Source organism: Rutidosis leptorrhynchoides, chromosome 5, assembly GCF_046630445.1.
Source record: "Rutidosis leptorrhynchoides isolate AG116_Rl617_1_P2 chromosome 5, CSIRO_AGI_Rlap_v1, whole genome shotgun sequence".
Lineage (NCBI taxonomy): Eukaryota > Viridiplantae > Streptophyta > Magnoliopsida > Asterales > Asteraceae > Rutidosis > Rutidosis leptorrhynchoides.
This window is the reverse complement of record NC_092337.1, coordinates 397,145,454-397,168,660: the sequence shown is the minus strand read 5'-3', so window position 1 is coordinate 397,168,660 and position 23,207 is coordinate 397,145,454. Positions and strand designations below refer to the sequence as shown.

General features: G+C 32.8%; 1 protein-coding gene and 1 non-coding gene across 2 annotated transcripts; one reads left to right on the top strand and one right to left on the bottom strand.

Moving 5' to 3' along the window:
* The first annotated feature begins 5,340 nt into the window (after positions 1-5,340).
* Positions 5,341-5,413, top strand: TRNAA-AGC (transfer RNA alanine (anticodon AGC)). Its single transcript has one exon. It is a non-coding gene; the product is annotated as a tRNA-Ala (tRNA).
* A 967-nt stretch (positions 5,414-6,380) lies between these two features.
* On the bottom strand, positions 6,381-9,623 carry LOC139849361 (uncharacterized). The gene is made up of 3 exons (XM_071839020.1): positions 9,233-9,623; positions 8,891-9,021; positions 6,381-7,260 (listed from the first exon to the last, which is right to left on the bottom strand). The coding sequence occupies exons 1-3, from the start codon at positions 9,404-9,406 to the stop codon at positions 6,564-6,566; spliced, it is 1,002 nt and encodes a 333-aa protein (XP_071695121.1). The 5' UTR covers positions 9,407-9,623; the 3' UTR covers positions 6,381-6,563.
* Between the last annotated feature and the right edge of the window lie 13,584 nt (positions 9,624-23,207).

Below are 23,207 nucleotides of genomic sequence, written 5' to 3'. Positions count from 1 at the left end.
ACCTCACTATGAAATCAATGAATAACATACCGCATCAATAGCGATTTTGACGGGTCGTTACACCCTTCTTTTTCAGTTGCGGCTTCGGGTTTAAACCAGGCGACGATCTCCTCGTCGGAGATATGATTTAAGAGTTTGGAGTGGAATGTGTCTTTTGCAAATGAATCACTTCGTTGTGGTCGGGGTTTTCCTATTTTCTGATTCCGGCGGTTCAACGGCATTCGGCGTTCTCTCAATGGTTCGGTGTTTTATTGAGAAAGGTTTACATGCTTCTGGGTTTGGGGTTTCAGATTTTAGCCTTGTTTGTTTTAGTCGGTTTATTTACAGTTTATCCACCATGTTGGGGTTAGGCCTTTGTGTGGTTGATCCGTTTTTTAATCATGTTAATCACATTTTCTAAACAAACACATTAAAAATACCTTTTTATATGAAATAATAACTTTTGATTATAAAAGTACTTAAAATTATGTTTAAATACCAAGATAACGCTCTAGAATGCTTATAAAAATATGTATAATTTAAGCGTTTTCACCATGCTCCTCCTAATAAACACTTTTTCGCTCTAACTCTTTGGACATTTACCGATCAAGTGATTTGCATCTCCGCATGGAAAGAACCTTCGAACAAACTTCTTTTTGGAATCAAAATATGTTTTCCTTGAGTCCATAGGTTGTCAATTAAAGTTTCCAGATTTCCAATAGAATTTTTTGAATGAAGGAACTATAAAAGCCAGTTGTTCATCATTGTTTAAGAAGTCATCTTCTTCTTCTTCGCATTCTTCTTCATCATTTCCTTTCGCCTTCAAGGCGATGGATTTCATCTTTTTATTTTTATTTTTGCTACTTCATCATTTTTATCCAGGATAACCTCGTGTATTTTTAGATTTTCAATGAGTTCATCCAGGGATACTTTGTCTATATCTTTTGACTCATCTATGGCTATTACATTCGGCTCCATCTAGAATGCAAGGCTCGTAGAAATGTATAGACATATTGCTTTTTATATACTTTGTTCCTAGAGCTTTCAAACCTGAACAAATATTATTAAATCTAGAATATGCAATATCATTTTTTCTTCATCCGAGATAACATATTGTTCATATTGTGCAACAAGAAGTTCTATCTTGTTTTCAATTACTTGAGTGTTTCCTTGATAGATAACAATCAAGCTATCCCATATTTCTTTTGCACTATTAAACATGAAAACTCTTTCATACTCTTTTCTAGGTAAAGCATTGTACAAGACTAGTTAAGCATGATAGTTTTTAGCTACATCAATTTTATTTTCCTTAGACCAATTCTCTTGTGGAATAGTAATTTTGGTTTTTCTATCCTCACCTAGTCGTGTTAGGACATAATCACCATTTTCAATGATATTCCATATATCAATATCTTTAGCACGTACATATGTTTCAAAACATTGCTTCCAGTAACAAAACTCTTCACTCTCAGAAGTGGATGTCTTTGCATGGAGCATCCTTCTGTAACATCCCAAAACTTTTGTCCCAGACACGAGCCGCGCCGCGGCCTATGACTTGAACTGATGGTGACTTATTTGGAAAAGCTCGACTTGGTTTTTCAGCTTTAATCCGCGCCGCGGGCCGTGGAGCCGCGCCGCGGCCTATAACTGCAGAATGTGTTGTTCAGCATTTTTAAAAAAAGGATTAGATGAGGGGCAGCTTGGTCATTTCACATGGGACTCGGATTTTTAGCCACAAAACTGATACCACCTCATCTTATCTTCATTTTTATCCCATCTTTTCCACCCAAACACTCTCAACCATTTCTAGTGAGATAAACCCATTTTAGAGAGAGAGAGAGAGAGAGAGAGAGAGAGAGAGAGAGAAAACTTGTTTTGAGGAAGAAGAAGGTCGATTCGGGTCAAGTCTCAAGTGTTAAAGTTGTTCATCTCATTCGTGGATACGTTGTGGTTGTATTGGTAAGTCCTAACTCCGAGTTTCCTTGTTTGATTTGAGATTCAATGTTAGGGTTTGAACTTAAATTGTCAAGAAACCCACTTAAACTTAAGAAGTAAGTTTATTGATGTTATTGTTTGGGTTTAAAGTTGATGTTGGCGGCTTTTGGGTTGGTTGATGATTTAGCATCGTTTAAGGCTTGTAAAGGTGTATAATCACTAGTGTTAGTGATTATAGAAGTGTTGGAAACCATTTTGGGTGTATTTGGTTGACTAATTTTGAAATGGGTCAAGATTAGGGTTTATGTGTCATCTTGGGTAAGAAAAGTGCTTAACACTTATGTTTTGGTTTAATTGGTGTATTAGGACCATCCTCACTTGTGTTAGTGATTATTGGTTAGCTTGGGCATGGATTGTGCTTGAAAGTGCAATTGGGTCAAAATTGCACTAGTTGTCAATATGGGTTGGTTTGTAATCCACCCTAATTGTGTTGTTTGTTATGTGATAGATGGAATAGGTACTTTCCATTGCGATTGCGGAGTTTGGTTTTGCATCCGTCAAGATTTTAAGGTGAGTATCAATATACTATGTGCATATGTATGTATAGGATGGGTGCGGGTTGGGTGAAGTGATCCTGGGTTATAGAGCTCACTTCACATATAGGTGGATTTGATGGACTTGTGTAATAGGTCCAATTGGCACGGTTGTGCATTTTGGTTGACCACCTTTGGCGAGGTGCACACTTCGTGTGTACGTTATCACATGGGCTTGTGATGTGGAGTTATATAACCCCGATGGCGAAGGGTTGGTATTGAGTTGCGGTTGAGTAACCCCGATGATGTGGATTTTTATAATCCCGGGACCGTGGGTTTGATTTGGGAGGTGAATCACGTGTGGTGCGAATTCACGATGACGCGTGTAGATTCGGTCATCTTATTGAGGTAGTGGTCACGTGTGGTGCGGATTCACTAAGGCTCGTGTAGTTTCGGCCAACCTCGATGTTGTGATGGTTTTTGAAGATAGTAGTCGCGTGTGGTACGGATTTACTAAGGCACGTGTAGTTTCAGCCAATCTTCATTTGGAATTGGGTTAAGGGGTTAACCTTGGGCGGTTCGCATTGTTGTGTTGTAGCTAACCCTCAGGGTGTAGCTTGATGACGTTGTACATATCGTTGTTGGTGTACTTACATTGTTGATTATTAGCTTGTTTTATTGCAATCGTACAGTATGCTTAGATTAGCTTGCCTTATGCTTGGACTCTGGTATGTGCTATTTGATTATTATTGTGTAGCGTGTCCATTTTATGCATATATATGGATGTAGTATATTCTCACTCACTAAGCATTAGCTTACCCTCTCGTTGTTTACGTTTTTATAGGTTCGCAAGGTGGTGGCTTGGGTAAGCATGGGGACTAGTGCTTTGCGGGTTGCTTTAGAAGATTGTGCTTTAGACTTTTGATTAGGATTGGGTAGCGTTCCCAATCACCATGCTCGGTTTTGTTGAAAAGTAAAATAGACGGGTCAAGGTTTACCTTTTGGTTATGTCAAACGGGTCTTGGGTTGTATGCCCGCTTTGCATTTCAACTTATGTAATGTATGTTTTAAAGACGATCAAACTTACTATTGTAATGAAGATGTTTTTGGAAACATAATTGGGACCTAAATGTTGTAAATATTTACGTTAAAAAGAAGAAAAAAAAATATGGGCCGGTTTAACGACGGGTTGGGTCGTTTCACCTTCACTATAGTTCAAGTTATTAAATTTTTGTTTCATGATTGATAAATTAAATTATTGCGAAAGTAGATTTAGTTTGAAAATGAAAGATCTCTTTGCAAATCTTATAGGTTATCGCTCTGATACCACTCATAAGTAACTAGATGTGGTGAATAGTTACTTGGTTAGGTTTTTAAAATTTTCTTATTTTTAACTTGAACGATATAGTGAAGTTTGATAGGTTTGTTTTTCAGTTACCATAAGTATGAGCAATTCAAGTAAAGAGTAAGGGAAGAGAACAAATACAAAGATTTATATTGGTCCGGAAGGATGTTAACTAATCTTTCTTAATCCACTCCTCAATTTCACCAAATTGAGAATTTGTTCCACTATGATTCTCCAAACCTGGCGGAGAGCCGATGAGACTACATGTTCTTCAATTAGCCGCACTAAACAAATCTCTACGTTCTGTTGAGAGATTTAAGACCACCACGATCACTATGTGCTCTTATCACAAGATCTTGATGTTTACTACAGTGGAGTGGAACCTATCTGCTCCCTAAGTCCCGGCTATGAAGTATCTCACTAATAAACTCACACAAAATATACAACAATAAGTTTACAATGTAATTCCTCTACATAGATTCACTCAAAAGATTTATGTCTTTTTTTTAAAGGCAAACTCACACACCCACCTAATACTAACACAAATATATACACCACGAAATGTCCTAAGCATGACTCGAACCCTCAACCTCAAGGTTGTAAGGGTGACCTCGATACCGCCAAGCCATTGGCTCTTTAGTAAAGATTTATGTCTTAAAGCTTGAATGATATATGTATGATTATGAAATTGTAAGTGCAAGAGGTGAGTCTTCAAGGCCTTGTTCTTATAGGCAAGAGAGATGACACACAAGCTAGTTCACATGTAAGTATATGATCGACCGTTGTTTGATCGTAGCTTGACCCATAGCCCTGTCACAAGCAAGGTTTTTACCACAAACGATGCCAAATGGATTCGCCGTGGGGGTTTCCTTCTGACGGCAGGACTGTAATTGTTCGTTCGGGAAATATCGGGTGGGTGTTCTTAGAGCCTAAACTTAACTTCACGCGGGTTTAAAACCCATAGAAATTTGATTCTATCATTTTCCATGGCGTCTCACACTTTTTTTACCTACTTATTGGCCGGAGATCCATTCGGAAGCATTCTCTTTATCTATAGAACATTGAGAGGGGGGACTTTCTTTACTATTTGAGTGTTTTCACTCTGAGTGAAAAAAAAGACTTCACTTTATTCTAGGAAAAAGGGAAAGATTGTCTACATCTCACCTCCTCATACACTATTTTGTGGAATTGAGTTTTGTTATTGTTGTTGTATTCTGACCCAATAGTGAAACCATCGATTAAAAAAGTAGCGATTTTTGTAATGAATTACGACGGTTGAGCACTTGAGCGTGGTAGAAGCTCTGATTGTATCTAGACTTTGAGAAGAAGAAAATTGTTGGAATTGTGGATGATGATTGAACAATAAATTGAGTAGTGATGAGAGAATCATTGCTGTATTTTAGCAGCAGCAACCATTTTCGTTGTAATGTAAGGGCTGCTTATCCAGAATCTGCTAAATGCTTATGCGAGACTGTTTCTGAGTAAACGAATAGATGTTATATTATATTTTACGTTAGTAATAACAAAAGTTCCCGAAAAATGAAAACAGGGGATGTAGCTCAGATGGTAGAGCGCTCGCTTAGCATGCGAGAGGTACGGGGATCGATACCCCGCATCTCCAATTTTTGTGTACTGTTTTGTTTTTCAGTCTTGGGCGAATATTATAATTTGACTAATTTCATTTTTTTTTTTCTTTTTTAATCATCGATATCCATCCTCAAATTTTACTTCCAAAACATGGACTTTTTACATGTAGTTATTATTGCAATAATTATAAGGCTAACTGTGAAAAAAGAAAAACATTAAAAGGTAAGAGATTTGATATTTCAATTTAGTTTTATGGCTTATTGTCGCTAACCAACCAGCATTAGCTCTCACACCTTCCAGTATTTCATGTTATCTATTTGAAAAAAAGAAGTGATATTACCTGACATTGACACGAACTAAAATGAAATGAGAATAGAACTTGATTAAGATCAAAATAATGTCAAATGGTCAATCATTTAGATTAGTTAGGGTATAAGAATAGCCTTAACCTACGAGAATTAAAGGGAGAGTGATATTTCAATTGTGAATGCTAGACAAAGATAATTGAATGAGAATGTAATTTCAATCAACATGAGAGGTACGGGTCTGTGGCACAAAGTTGTAAGCATCTTATGCGTTGATCAAATTATTTCCTGTAATTAAACCTGATTTCATATTTCAGTTTGTACACCAAAATATACATTTGTAGACAACATAAATACACGTGTTGGTAATTGTGGTTCCATTGAGGTATGGTTTCATGGTTAGGCTTTCGGTGAGTATATGATGGACCAATGGTGTGCTTGTGGTCTTGCTAATTTTTCTACTATAACATGCACACCCCGAGTCCACTCTACACTCGACCAAAGCCTAACCTTAAACTCATGAATCATGAACCACTATTTGTACCAATCTAAAACTCATAGCCACTGGTCTCACACATACTACAAGAAAGATAAATAAAGATATATTATATCAAGTATATATAAATTCAAATATTCAACGACACAGAGATATTCAACCCCCTGAACATAATCATAATATCTAAATAAATATGGGCCAAAAATTAGAATGCTGGAACAAATTCTCTTATTTCCCTATCAGCAATTCTTTCTATTTTCTCAAATTATCTCAAAATGACACAAAGATTATCTATTTTAATTTAATGACATCAACTCTTTCTGATATTAGTATCGTGACAACATTGCTCTCGTATAAATAGACAAAAAAAGATAAATAATTTACTAATCACGAGCTGCCTTATTCTTCCGACCGCTTGTTGGCTTTGGCAATCCATCAAAAAGTGGACTTGCAATCGACGCTATAGACAAACCTTGAAGATCTGCCTTGAAGTTCAACATAGATGTTAACCATATCGATGATCTAGGGGGACTATTTGTGTTACTATTATTAACGGCCTCTGACTGTTGAAAAGTTGGTGCACTCGAAGACTTCCTCACTCCGTTAAAAGCATGGGTCATTGATGAATCACTAGACCCTAACGGAATCATGAATGGCGAGCCTAGTTCAAGTTCATTAGTTGAACCGTTAGCCGTTTTAGGCAACATTTCTGGGGTCCGGTTGTTGAGATCGACCTCCGATTTACGTCTTCTTACCAGCTTTTCAATGCTTTTATCAGATGCAGATCCTGTCTCACTTGCAGTTGGACCGTTATCCATTTTAAATATCTTGGAAAACTCGTTTGAATCACTTTTTGACTGCCTGCGAAGACCAAGGATTGGGTAGGAGGTTTCAGTTCTTTCGAAACCTTCACTAGTAATACCTTTATGATCATTTGGTGAAAGGCCGTAATAGTCTCGTAAAGTGTTGACTGAAGATGAGATGTTTTGCTGGGGTGAAGATGATAATTTCAATGATGTAACTGGACTGAATGAGTCAGAATATCTAGGATTGGTTCGTGTCATCTCAGGGCTTGTCTGTCTGCAAAAAGTTGAACAATAATAAGCAATCTATATATAGGCACAAGATTCATTTGTGCACACTATTAGTAACGGTAATTAGTTACTTTCCCTTCAGATTTAGAGGGGTGTAAATCAATCACATATCAACAATTAAGGCCCTCCCAATCCCCTTCCCCCATAAAAATGATGATTTAACTCTGTTTCATAATTATGTTAGAACATAAGTTTTTAGTTAGACCCATACATGAAAACAACAATCACCAGAATATGGCAGCAACATCTGAAAACATATCTAGCTAATATACATGGAAAATTGGAATAGCATTATGAAAATATAGTAACTACCTTGTATCAATGATTTGCTCACTACAAAATAGATTTAGAAGTTTAGTATAGATTACTTACTACAGAATTAGAATTAACATGTCAAATTTAGACCTTTAACCTTTTATAAACTCATTTTTATGTTTGCTATAATTTCGTGGTGAAAGGTCATAGTACAATGGGTAGTGATAAATCCAACAAGGTTTTTGATAAATCCACTCACATTATGCGTTGCTTGTTTGTACAGTAAAATCTTTCAATGCACAGAGTGAGTGGCCTTGTTGGATATATCACTACCCTAGTACAATAAAAGGTCTTTCATTACAACACTTTTGCCTGATAGAATCTTAATTAGAGTCGGACACGAGACCTGACACTTCATGTGGCGCTAAAATAGAGTAATTGGAAGGTTTTGCCAAAATAAAGATTGAGAAATTTGGTAATTATGAAGAATCCAGGTTTTCAAAAGTGGATTAAGATATGTAAGCATTAATATGATACTCTTCAACTTTTGCAGGTTATAGATTATTCGTCATAATCTCTCATTAAAACATTTGTGAAATGAATCAATATCCCAGTTCAAGTTTTGATTACCATCCCTCATTTAACAACAAAGTATAGTGCACTCAACTGCTAAAACTAGTGTTTGCATGTGCAAAATCAAAGCATGTACAGGACAATGTACCTAATTGTACAGACACATACATTATACACAAAGGATTCACAATTATTGGCCCTTTGTTGCAATTCCATTAATCACTCACCTTAATCGGATAGCTAACAAGATAAACTTGACAGAAATAAAGAAAGAAACTTGTGAACCGAAGTCATATTACCGATCATTTTGAATGATACAACTTTGCAAATGGTTAAACCATCCAATTCGGTAGAAAGTTATTAGATAGAAAACCTCGGATTTCAAAACAGGCCAAAAAATAGAAAGAATTAGACGGGGCAACTAGTGATTTTTATTAACCGACGTGTAAACCGAATATTTTTTTCCCTGTTCAGCTACAGCGAGTAATTTTACTCAAATGTACAGTTGTACACGGTCCAACAAATTTATCCGTACCGTTTCCTACCCTTTCCATGGCCGCCCCAAACGGAGCAACTAGTAATGATAGTACGAAATCATTGACAAATTTCATTATTAAAAATTTATATGAAGATGAAATAAAAAACCACAAACAGTTCATGCCACCAATCAGAAAGGGGGCGTTGCCCCATGCCACCTAGGCTGCCACGCCGTTGGTGGTGCACCGCTACAAACGGTCTAAGAAAAACAAGCATTAATCCAACAATTAGAAAGGTAAAACCAAAATTACCCTTGACTATGACATCCATTTGAGATTATTGTAGACGGCGGATGCCTCCCTGGTAACGGTATCCTTAACGATTTACGAGAAAACATTTGTATATCAGTTGTTAGTCCATTCATCCTCTTTATGTCAGCTACCTAAAATACAACACAATAATCCATATCCATATAAATTAATAAATAACACTCCATCATTAACAAATAATAACAACACACCTTCAAAATATATCATGTACTACAAATCAACATCTGAAAACATACATCAATTATTTAGCATGCAACTACACAAATCAATATCCTCATATAACAAATATAAATTATGAATTAAACAAATAATTAAAATAAATACCTCAACGCCATATTTAATTGCAACACCTGCAAGCGTATCGTATCTAGTGACGATATGTTGAATACAACCAAAACCGACACTTGAACAGCCACCGACACTTGAATGTTGCTGCATTGATAACGAACTTGAGGTAGAAGAAATACTAGACAACTTCAAATCTGAAGTTGATTCCATTTATTTAAGCAAAATCAGCTCGATCTAATTACGATAATCTCCGTTTTCTATCATTTTAAACTCCAATCAAACACATAAACCCTAACTAATCAAATACGGTTGATCGATTAATCACAGAGTCTGATGATTAGTCTTAATTAATTAGTAAACTATTGCAAGATCTGGTTGATTATTGAATCGAGAGTGACTGTAAAAATGTTGGGGAAAGGAAAATGTATGGAGATAGTCAAAAGGAGGTCTAATTCCTAACTGGTGGGATATAAATAAAAGGTCAGCTGCATATGATACTACTTATACAGCTCAACGTACAACCTGTTTTTGTATATTCATCTTACCAGTTTTGACCTGTTTTAAAGTTTGTTTCTTTTTTAAGGAATTTTACGAAGATTAATTTTTTTTTTTTTTTTTTTTTTTTTTTTTTTTTTTGAAAGGCAATGTTAGTGGTTAGAAGTTAATTCACGAAAATCCCCCCCCCCCGAGACTCGAACCCTGGTCTCCTCGAACACCATGTTAACATGGTGACCAATGAGGCAAAGCCCCATTGGCTTTACGAAGATTAATTAATTAATTAATTATATTATTAGTGAGAATCTGAATTTTTTGCAAGATTTAATTAATTAGTTTAAACTTTAAAGTACTCGTATTAAGTAAATATATTATTATTTAATACTTAATAGTTAAATAGTTAATAATATATTAATATTAATATTATATATTATATAATAATATATATGGGCTAATAATAATAATTGGGTTGATTTTTGAATAGGGTTTATTGTGTTGTACCCAAGAATCATATTATGGTACGCGTTTACACCGTCAAAATGTCTATTATGGATGTGTTTGGTTAGTTGATAAGAATCACCATAACAATGGTTTCATACTTCCAATATAAAATGAAATGGAAATAGGTATCAGTTCGGATATAATTTGTAATTTGTAGTTTGGTTAAAGTTGGGGTTTACACCTAAAATAACTTTTCAGTTGTTAAATATAAAAGATAAAGAATTTTCATATTCAAATTGTTTGAAAAGGGCGAGTTTTTTCATTCTCATGTACTTGATCTAATATGTTACTTCGTATTGTATCTAATTCTTTTCATCTTTACTACTAGTAATGTTTGAATATGAAGATTATGATAATCATTCTAGAATATATATCTATGTTGTTATATATTCCATTGTCTACTCGTGATGCCATAACGTCATTCCAAATTCACATTTTCACGTTATGTTCAATTGTGAATATAAGATGAAAGTCTAAAGGGGTCATAATTTTTTTTAGAATTAATTATATTGTACATTAATGGTGATTTACCTTTAAAAATACCTAAATCTTACAAGTATATGGACTCCTAAAATTAAATTTAGTAGTGTCATACACAAAAAAATTTCAAACTAGTAGTGTTACGAGACTCCGTAATTTGCTTAAAAGAATAATAAAATAAAGAAGACATGATTCAAGAGCAACGTGTTTTCAGTGACGAAAAAAACTGATGATTATGAAAAAGTTTCAAGGAAAGAACACAAAATCTCAAGTGTAAAGAATAAAAGAAACGAATTTTGAAAGAACAAATAGAACGAGAGAAAAAATATGTGACATGTGTGCGGATCACATTTATGCATAATCTGTCGCAAGCGAGAAAATTAAATACAGATAGTGCACGACTGCGACGGGTTACGAGCAGATGCAGTTATGCACTATTTTGTCGCGACTAAAACTCGATCCGCTAATTCACAAGACTTATTTAACTTATTCACAGGCATACTCATAGAACGATTATATTTAAATTTAAATACATTATTATTTGTAATTAGGTAATAAATAAATTACTACTCCGTATAAGATACGAGTAATAGATATAAGTGAAAAACTTAATTTTCAAGTCATTTTGGAATTATTTTTTAGTTTTTGTTATTTTGCTACGTTGTTTAGATTAGTAAGGTTGTATATTTCTATAATTCGAGATTTTAACCGTTCATCACGGGTATAAGCATATGCGGAGCCAATAGGGTGGCCGAAGGTGGTAATGCCACCCTCAACAAATTTAATAAGCCCATTATTATATATAATAACTATCGTATTTATTTTAGGTTCATCAAAATTAACAAGCTTTCTTCAATTGGCCCATATTACTTTAAGTCCATAGTGTCACCCTTTACGTTAAGATAAACAAGTCTTCTTTAATTGGCCACCCTTAACGTTACTTTAAGCCATAGTGCCACCCTTAACGTTAAATCATGTCTTCGCCATTGGGTATAAGTGAAAAGTATTACATGTTAAGTACGCAGAAAGGTATTCAAAATATTACTAGTAGTTGGTAGGTCGCGGATCTAAAAGATTCGCTCCTGTCACTTGCGAGTGCCATCGCTTAAAACAAATGAGATAAAAATATGAGTGTCCAAGTAAAATAATAATATAGATATAGATATAAATATAGATTTTGAGACGCAAGATATAGATAACGAAAAACCCATCTGAGGCCATCTCCCGTCAATAGGTTTGAGTCTTGGGTATCTTTCTAAATGTTTCAACAAAATTAGATGAATGAAACTCGTTCTCTTCTAACTCCCGAAACCCATCAACCAAACAGCTCCTAATATTATCAAGCACAAAGCCACAAACCACATCTAAATCTAACATTTATCATAGATATGGTTTACAGGATATATTCAATATTATAAATAGACAATTAGATTAGATATTAGATAGTATATATCTATCTATAGTCTATAGTTTCTATTAAAATCCTATAATGATGATGTCATTATTAGGCTAATTCTTTTGTTAAGAAAAAATTAAAAAGAAAAAGAAAAAAATCTAAGTCCTTAAGGTGATATCATTAATCTAATTAATAATTAATTAAATTAAATCTACTATTTATTTATTTCATTTTTTCGGAGAAAAAATTCACTCTTATTAATTATTATTCAAATTCAAATATGAGTTTTCTTTACGAAATTAATTACGTTATATATGTATGCGAAATACACGCCTCAATAAAAGGTTCTATGTAGGCTTTTATGACAATGAAAATAGTAATTGTGATGAAAATTGGAAGATGATGGTGAAAGAATGTATGTAGTTATAATGATGATGTCATTATTAGGCTAATTCCTTTGTTAAGAAAAAATTAAAAAGAAAAAGAAAAAAATCTAAGCTCTTAAGGTGATGTCATTAATCTAATTAATAACTAATTAAATTAAATCTACTATTTATTTATTTCATGTTTTTCGGGAAAAAATATTCACTCTCATTAATTATTAATTATTATTTAAATTTAATATGAGTTTTCTTTACGAGATTAATTACGTTATTATATATATATATATATATATATATATATATATATATATATATATATATATATATATATATATATATATATATATATATATATATATATATATATATATATATATATATATATATACACGAAATACACGTCTCAATAAAAGGTTCTATGTAGGCTTTTATGACAATGAAAATAGTAATTGTGATGAAAATTAGAAGATGATGGTGGAAGATTCTGACCAAGTTAAGTACATCAATGTGTCTGTAAAAACAACGAGAAGTTTCTTAGTCGGAATCCGTCGGGTCATTACACTAAATGACTTTAGTGTTTAAATTCACTTAATACCTAAAATATATTATTAAATTATTTCGTTTAAACAAACTCGTGATTCCACGGGTCATTTCACTAGTTATATTAATTGGATATAGATATGATTTTATAATGATATAGTCGTAAAATGTGCGTATGATATAATATTTTCAGTTTTTTTTCTTTTCTTTTTTTGGAAAAGAAACCAAAATTTTATTAGATATCGGTGATTATAAGGTTTACATGTATACATATACTAGTGAAATGACCCGTGAGATTACGGGTTTGTTTAAATGAAACAATTTAATGACATGTTTTAAGTATTAACTTAATTTAAATGCTAAAATCATTTATTTTAATGACCCGTTTGACTAAGAAACTTGTCGTTTTTACAAATATATAGAGACATGTATTTTCGCATACATATGTAACGTAATTATGTAACATCCCGTTTTTCCCGTACGTATCGAAAGGTACATACTTAATCGTTTGTACGTTTGTAACTCGTTGTTTAGGCATAATTGTGTAGATATATATATATATATATATATATATATATATATATATATATATATATATATATATATATATATATATATACTTGTTAATGTGTGCGTATATAAGTTTGTATATGAGTTTGGTTAGCGTTAAGTCTTGTGTGGCTTAGATACGATGTTTAGACGTGTATTGGAAGCTTGAACGACTTGAATGTTGTGTAAAACGATTTTTGTGTTTAAGGTTGTCGAGATGGCCAGATAGTGCCTTAGGCCGCGCCGCGGCATATCGAGCAAACCAATGACAGAACCTGGGTTAAGAAGGGGTGATTTTCCCTTTGTTCGTCGCGCCGCGACAATTTGAGCCGCGTCGCGACATTTCTGCCAGACTGGTGCCGGTTTTAACTCAAATTAAATGACTTCAAGGGGAAAATTAGTAATTTGGCGTACAAATCTGATGGGAGCATTAAATCCCAACCACTCATCCATTTCATTTAATTTCTTTTATCTTTTCTTTTATTTTCTCTCCCAAAAACTCAACACCCATTTAGATTAAAAGTGAGATTTGAGAGTGAAGGATTGAGGGTTGATCTTTAGAGCAAGAATTAAAGTTGTTCCTTGTGTCTCTAGCTACGCGTTGATAGTCTCGGTAAGTTCTAACTCTAAGTTTTGAGTTTTAATTGGTTAATGGTTAGGGTTTTTGTTACTAGAGACTTGTTTGACCCATTTGAGGGTAAAATGGGCGAATTTGGGTTATGTGGTTGTAATGAAACCCTAATAGCCACAAGCTAGGGTTTGGTCTAATGAAAATAGGATTTGTAAATGTTAAATGGCGTTTTTAGTCACTAAAACACTTGTTAAAGTTGAAAGAGATGTTAATTGGGTCATGTTTGACAAGTTTGGTAGTGAAAGTGTTAAAATGGATCCAAAATGTGCTAGTTGACCTAGTTTGGGTGAAATGGGTATAAATTACCCTAAGTTGGTGCTAGTTGAAGTTACTATACTTTAATTCACTAGCTTTAGTGATTAAAGTCGAGTCTTGGCCATTAAAGGGGCGGTTGTGGTGTGTTTGAGTCATTTAATGCGAGTTGGGTCATTAAATAATCAAGTAGGTGCAATGTGGTTAATTCCACTAGTTGTGTAATGGAATGTGTACTTATGTATTAGGTACTTTGCTTTGAAGCTCGGAAGTGCATAATCATCACCGAAGTGTTAAGGTGAGTGGAATAATTATATGCGTGCATATATGATGTATTTATTTGTGTAGTTGAGTTGTGAAGTGTCGACGCGTTAAGACACCACTCCTCACGTGGCGAGTGAAGTGTCGATGTGTTAAGACACCACTCGGGAGTGAAGTATCGATGTGTTAAGATGCCACTCCGAGAGTTGTAACGAGTGAAGTGTCGATGTGCTAAGACACCACTCGGGGTGAAGTGCCGAAGTGTTAAGGCACCACCCGGGGTGAAGTATCGACGTGTTAAGATGCCACCCGTGGGGTTAGTGTACGAAGTGTTAAGTGCACTAATGGTTGTTATGAACTCCGACGGTTTTTAAACACCGTTCCCTCGTTCGTTTGGTTAACCATGGTTGTGTGTGTGGATTGCGTGAGAACCCGTCCTAATCTATCCGGACGAAGTCCATATCGATTATAAACGATTCACAACAGTTGATTACATCGCGAGGTATTTGACCTCTATATGATACATTTTACAAACATTGCATTCCATTTTAAAAGACAAACTTTCTTTACAACGAACATTGAAGGCATGCATACCATTTCAGAATATATCCAACTATAATTGACTTAATAATAATCTTGATGAACTCAATGACTCGAATGCAACGTCTTTTGAAACATGTCATAAATGACTTCAAGTAATATCTCTAAAATGAGCAAATGCACAGCGGAAGATTTCTTTCGTACCTGAGAATAAACATGCTTTAAAGTGTCAACCAAAAGGTTGGTGAGTTCATTATTTTACATAAATAATCATTTCATAATTTTAATAGACCACCAGATTTCATATTTCCAATTCTCATAAATAAACGTCCCATGCATAGAGACAAAAATATCATTCATATGGATTGAACACCTGGTAATCGACATTCACAATATACATATAAGAATATCCCCATCATTCCGGGATCCTCCTTCGGACATGATATAAATTTCGAAGTACTAAAGCATCCGGTACTTTGGATGGGGCTTGTTGGGCCCGATAGATCTATCTTTAGAGTTCGCGTTAATTAGGGTGTCTGTTCCCTAATTCTTAGATTACCAGACTTAATAAAAAGGGGCATATTCGATTTCGATAATTCAACCATAGAACGTAGTTTCACGTACTTGTGTCTATTTTGTAAATCATTTATAAAAATTGCGCATGTATTCTCAGCCCAAAAATATAAAGGGTAAAAAGGCAAATGAAACTCACACATATAAATATTGTAAAACAGTTAATAAAGCATTTACATGTATTCTCAGCCCAAAAATGTAATGAGTAAAAAGGGAGCAAATGAAACTCACCTAATGTATTTTGTAGTAAAAATACATATGACAATATAGAACAATGCAGGGTTGGCCTCGGATTCACGAACCTATATCATTTGTGTATTTATTAATATACATAATTGTAATCGAACAAATATATTATTATTAGTGATGACGTTGTTATTTTAATAAATTTTGTGTTCCATTGATATCTTAAATTTATTTATTTTATATATCTTAAATAACTAATAATATAATGATAGAATTAGGTTATATGTTTTAGATATGCTTTTATATAATCTACTAGTCATTTTAATAATAATATTTAAAAATAATAATAATAATGATAATGATAATTCTATACAAAAATACATTTGATAATAACTTTATTGATACTAATTCTAATGAAACTCTTAAAAATGATAAAATGATAATAATAATATTTTTATAGTAATAATAATAATAATAGTGATAAAAATAATAATAATGTCTTTAGAATAATACAATTGTTAATAATAATAATAGTAATCCTAATAGTACTAAAAATGATGATTTTACTAAAAGTGCTACTTTTAATAATAATGATAATGATAATAATAATAATAATAATAATAATAATAATAATAATAATAATAATAATAATAATAATAATAATAATAATAATAATAATAATAATAAAGAGTTACAACCTTGAAGAGAAGTTCAAAAAGATTGTCACCGCCGAGACTCGAACCCGAGACCTCCTGGATACCCGAATACCCTCCTGACCACTCGTCCCTTCTAGTTTATCTGAATTACACTCGATCAAATTTTTATTAAACCCATTTTATTGACTGTTTCCCCTCCTTCTTCATATGCTACTCGACAGAACCCAATCCAATAGCATAACACAGATTATTAATTGTTTGAAGTATTGATTTTGGAAGAAAAAAAAATGATACTTATAAATGAGGATTTCAATTAATCAAAAGCAAAAAAAAAAAAAAAAAAAAAAAAAAAAAAATTATCGAATACTCCCTGCTTCTGCCGCTGTTACGAAATAAAAAAAAATAATTGGATTTCGTTTTAAAGATCGTTTTAACCAAAGTTTATAACATGAAATATATTTCAAATCAATTCTATAAACATTCTGTATTATCAATTTACTCATAAACATCAACCTGACCTCAAATTTTTGGATGAACACATGAGTTGACTTTTGAAAATAAAAGTTTGACTCCGAAAATTCGTGATCAATAGAACGAATTGGATATTGAGATTTTTCAGATCGTTTTAGTGACTAAATCCTAACATATCTCCATTTATACATTTTGTAATTTTTAAACAGATTTGAATTGTAAAAAAAAATACGCGAGCAGAGAACCTGATTGTTCTTCTTCATATATCATCTTTTATCACTTGCAAGTAGTAATAATTGAGTAAGATAATTGAATGATAAATGAATTAACAAAGATTGATTGCTGAAAGTTTTTGTAGGGATTCGTGTGTCTCCATCAAGTCACGGACGAGGGAAAAAAAGAACACAGAAAGGGAAGAATAAAAGAAGAAGCTATAAAAGTGAAAGGAATAAAAAAAAATTACGCGTTATATAACTTTATATATCTGTATATATATTATATTTTCTTTTATAGTATTATTTATTTATTATCTGTTATATATTTTTCTGTTATATAATTAAATGCATATCCGCTGTAACTGAGTTATATAATTTATCTGTTATTCAAATCTGTATATATTTATATGTGTATTTGTAAAGCATATAACCAATATTAATAATAAATATATAAAAGTAATAATAACTAATAATTTTAATCATTCTTAACATTTTTATTTAAAATCTTTATTTTACTAATTATAGTCTTTTAATTATAATTATGACAATGTTAATATTAGTAATACTAATATTAATATTAATACCAATAATAACATTGATGTAATGATAATACTAGAAATACAACTATATTTTTCTTATAATTAAATTTAATATATTAGTATTTCATATTATTGATTATGTCATATAACTCTATAATATACCTTTCATAGTAACTTATATTGATTATTAAATTTTATACACTTTAACATATATGACAGTATACATTTAATAATAGTTATTTATAGAAATTATATATGTTTATATATATAGATTCATTTTTAAATTTACACTTATTTATTTTTGTAACCTATTTTGCAAATTTAATTCTAATATTTATTGTTACCACTTATTGTATATTACGTTGTTTAAACAAAGACACTTTATTAATCAACCTTCATTATATCGAATCAATTACGTTTATGTAAAGTATTATTCTTCTAATACTTTGTTGCCGTTTTTAATTATTATTTATATATTTGCATAGGCACATCAAGTTAACTATAATTGTTCGTGAATCGTTGAAGGTCAAAAGCATTCATGAAAAATAGTTCAAACATTTTGGAACTCGGTCTAACAGACTTTGCTTATCGTGTCGAAAATATATAAAGATTAAGTTTACATTTGGTCGAAAATTCCCGGATCATCACAGTACCTACCCGTTAAAGAAATTTTGTCCCGAAATTTGAGTGAGGTGGTAATGGTTAACAATAAATATGATTTCATGACGCATATGAGTTGATCAATTGAGTTTTATCATTATTGAGTAATATGGATAAAACCATTCGATTAATCGAAGAGTACGAATGAAGCTGCCACAACAGATTGAGATAGAGATTTAACTTTTGACGTAGTCACGGTGGAATTTAGAAAATAAGGTGCGTCTTAACTTTTGACGTAGAGGGTTGAATTTAGAAAATAAGGCGCGTCTTAACTTTCGACATTGCCTTGGTTGAATTCCGGAATTCAAGGGATTTAAAGAAAATCTTGAAAATCTATAAGATCCGATTCTTCGGGATTTATGGAAAAATAAGATCTCTATAATTAAATGTGATCATCTGTCTCGATTTCTCTGTCTGGTATTTTCACTATAAATAAACTTCTTCCGTCCTATTACTTCCTACCACTTCCAATTTCTATATTTTAATTCATACTTTCAAATCATCAGTAAATATGCTTCATCCAGTTTTAATCCTTGTCCTTATACTTACTATCGCAACAATTATTCTCCTTTTCCAACTACCACCGGAGGAATCTGTTTTCTTCTACTTCGCCCTATAATGTTTTTAATTCTCCCGTGTCTTTATGTTGCGATAAACATTGATATGCACGGTTTGTAATTCCTGTGTTTATGACCGGCTTTCTATTTTCCTTTATTTTTCGGAGCTCCATGCTCTTGTTTTCTCTTCCCGACTCCAAGTCAAGCGAATAATGGTCCAGAATTCGTAGATATAGAGTTTCGAATGATTATAATGTTCTAAGTAGGGTGGAACGTGATAGCACGATTTGATCTTCAAGTTTATCAAAATTACAGAAGATAGAACCATCAAGAATACATTTTCTTGATATGTTCAGAAGTTAAGTAGAATGAAAAAGTTATGTAACATGGCACATGATGACGTTAAGATCTGTGAATCATCACGTTCCATTAGAAACTCAGCATGACTTACTGTAATATAATCACGTTGATCAAGTGTCATTATATTATACTAACTCATGCATCAGTTCCCAACATTACTTCAATAATATTCATATTTTAATCTCGAAGGTTTACAGAATATAGAAACTAACAGTTTCTATATGATGTAACACTGATAGCACGAAGAGATTAATGATTTCAAATAAGAATAGTTATAAAAATATCTTCAGAAATATGGAGGATATTTATAATGAAAGATACGATGATATCTTGGAATATCTATGATCAGAGAATGATGAAGAATATCACCCATAAGGGTTTAGAGGAAGGAGCAAGATATTCACTAAAGACTTTAGCAGACAGTGAATCATTTGAATTCTTTGAAGTCAAACTTATTCTTTGTGATTTGTCCACGGTTTTCTTCATAGTTTTGCATAACCGGTTTTTCAGTACCAAATTTTCTATTGAATGTTTCCAATATAATGATACACAGGAAACACGAAGAGGTATATAATTTCGAACAAGAATATTTATGAAAATATCCTCAGAAATATCGAAGATATTGATGATGATATTTTGGAATTTCTAAGTTCGATGGTTGATGAAGAAAGATTTTTCGCAAGATTTTAACATGACTTCAGAGTAGGATATTCTCTAAAGATTTCGTCGGATACAGAATCATCTGGATCCTTTGAATATAGGGTATGGTCCTTGTATTTGTCCTTGGTCTCCTTCGTGGTTAGCTCAATCCGTTTTTCAGTTCCAATTTTTCTGGGCTTTTCCAACATACTATCCTTTATCATCAAACTTCTGATGATTAAGGTCGTTTACGGTTGTCTATGGTTTCTGCTGCTTCATTCAGCTTTTTCAACATTCAGAATATTGATTTGTAGACTGAGTGCTGTTCAGAATTTCAGAATGAAAGACCATAATTCTAAAAGATAAATGTTATACATATAACTGTTGATGTAGATATGCTGTGAGTTTTCAAAGTACTGATTGCTGATTTTCGGTAATTGTTATGGCAGTTCTCGTTACAAGATGCGGATGAGTATATGATAGGGTTTCAATGAATAAATATAATGATTTGTCAAAGAGATTTAAGCCAAGGAGCGACGAGGTTGCTGGTAATATGGTGGAATATAAAAGAATTCTCCGGTATCAAAAGGGTAATTGTATATATCAGGATTATAGTAAGGCTACTTCGAATGACAAGTCAAGGTTGACTTGCTGGAGCTGTGACAAAATTGGCTACTTTGAAAAGGAATCGCAAAGTTATTTTTGCTAATAAATGCCAAAGGATCTGACGCGGTTACGTGTTAAACTTTTACTCAGTTGCCGAGAGTTTCTCAGGTGCATAATTATATGCATAAATCTTTCCTTCCGCAGATGAAGTGCGGTTGATTCATCCTATCGATTGAGGTGTTTTCAAGAATCATGAAAGGTTTGAACGCAGATTGAATACAAATGAGGTTTGAGATGAAATCAAGTGGCAAACTTGAAGAATTGTTTAGTTTCATATATTATAATCAATATTTTAATTCATTTTAATTGTCCAATGTTATTAGTCCACAGTCGATAGTCCACAGTTGACAGTCCAATAATTCATATATAGTTTAATATATAATATTCGAATTAATTAATACGTGTCGTGACCCGTATACGTCTCAGACTCGATCACAACTTAAAGTATATATATTATTATAGAATCAACCTCAACCCTGTATAGAGAACTCGATCATTACTGCATATAGAGTGTCTATGGTGATTCCAAATAATATATATAGATGTGTCGATATGATATGTCAAAACTTTGTATACGTGTCCCGATATTTAAAGTGCGTAAAATAAATAACAGAAATTAAATGACGATAAATAAAGTGCGTAAAGTAAATAGCAGAAATTAAATGACAATAAATAAAATTGCGAGGATGTAAATTGCGATAAATAAACTACGATAAATAAATTACGATAAATAAAATATAATACGGAATTAATAGTTAGCTAGGAACAGTTAGCGTGGATTCTTAACAAATTTCTCATAGTTAATTTGTTTGTTTCTAACAAATTTTATTTTGTCAAATGTTTTCTTCATTATGCCACTTGTTGAATTCTGATAAATCAAAATCCAAATATGAAATTGGATGAAAATGGTTATTCTGTGGTGAACGGATTCGTATATCGGTGGTTGTAAATAGGATAGTAAATGACTGTTGAATCAGATTCGAAGAATGTACAATGTAACTTATTAATATGAAATCTAAATATTCCTCGGGTATTACCTACCCGTTAAAAATATTTTCACCATTAACAGTTTGTACAAGAGAATTTTTAATTACAATCTTTATGAAAACGTATATACATATATATTTTCTTCAGATGTATTTATTGATTTAATGAGTTAATATGATATTAAACTCATTTGCTTTTCGGTTGGAACTAGAATAAATAATCTCTAAAACTTTAGAGATTACATATTCGCCATGTCGAACGAAGATAAATGAGGTAGAACGATACGTAAAACGAAGATCATACTCAAAGTACAGATGATGGTATTGAAGCAAGGATTGTTGATGGTACTGGTGCTGTTATTGATGGTACTGTTGGTGCCGGTGCTGTTGCTGAAGCTGGTACATTTTGCACCATATTCTCCGAATTGATTATTCGAGCACGAAGTTCGTTGACTTATTATTCCAGGATGATTGTCGGTCGGAATGAGTGGATGAATAAGGCTCAGAATTGTGGTTAGAATATAATCTTGTCGAGTTACCCTGGAAATGAGACTGAAAATGGTGTCTCGAACAGGTTCGCCGGTAAACGCTTCGGTTCATTGTCAAGAGGTGAATTCGGTTGGTGGAAGGGATTACCTTCTGCGCGTTTTCATTAATTAAGTCAACTACGAACCCATCAGATGAATTGATAATGGCTGATTGGTTGATTCATGCCGATGACGCTGTTTTCGGAGCTTAGGTGAACATCTATGTCGGAATAGCTGTCGGAATAACTATCGAAATAGCTATTGGAATCTGAGGGACTCGAACTGGTTGCAGGATTCATCTCGTACGATCAGATGAAGGATTTTCGATAAGAATTAGATTATAGGATATAGATTAGTACCCTGCAATACATAATTTACATATGCATATATAATACTAAAATCCCATAAGTTACGGAGGAATCTACAGAAGTTGTCAGGCAAAGTTACAGTAACAGATACGCTAAGATTTGAAGTAGCAGATACGCTAAGATATGAATTTTTGTCTATACACCATTCATGCAGTCAATGCAATAAAACACGTCCAGATTAAGAATGATAAGCAAGTGATTCTCTAAGAATGATAAGCAGGTAATTTTTGACACAAAATGATAAGCAAAACTTTTGACATGCAGACACGGTCGAAGTCCAGACTCACTAATGCATCCTAACGACTTATCGGTTAGACACACTAATGCAGACATGGTTCGCTAAGACCACCGCTCTGATACCAACTGTGAGAACCCGTCCTAATCTATCCGGACGAAGTCCATATCGATTATAAACGATTCACAACAGTTGATTGCATCGCGAGGTATTTGACCTCTATATGATACATTTTACAAACATTACATTCCATTTTAAAAGACAAACTTTCTTTACAACGAACATTGAAGGCATGCATACCATTTCAGAATATATCCAACTATAATTGACTTAATAATAATCTTG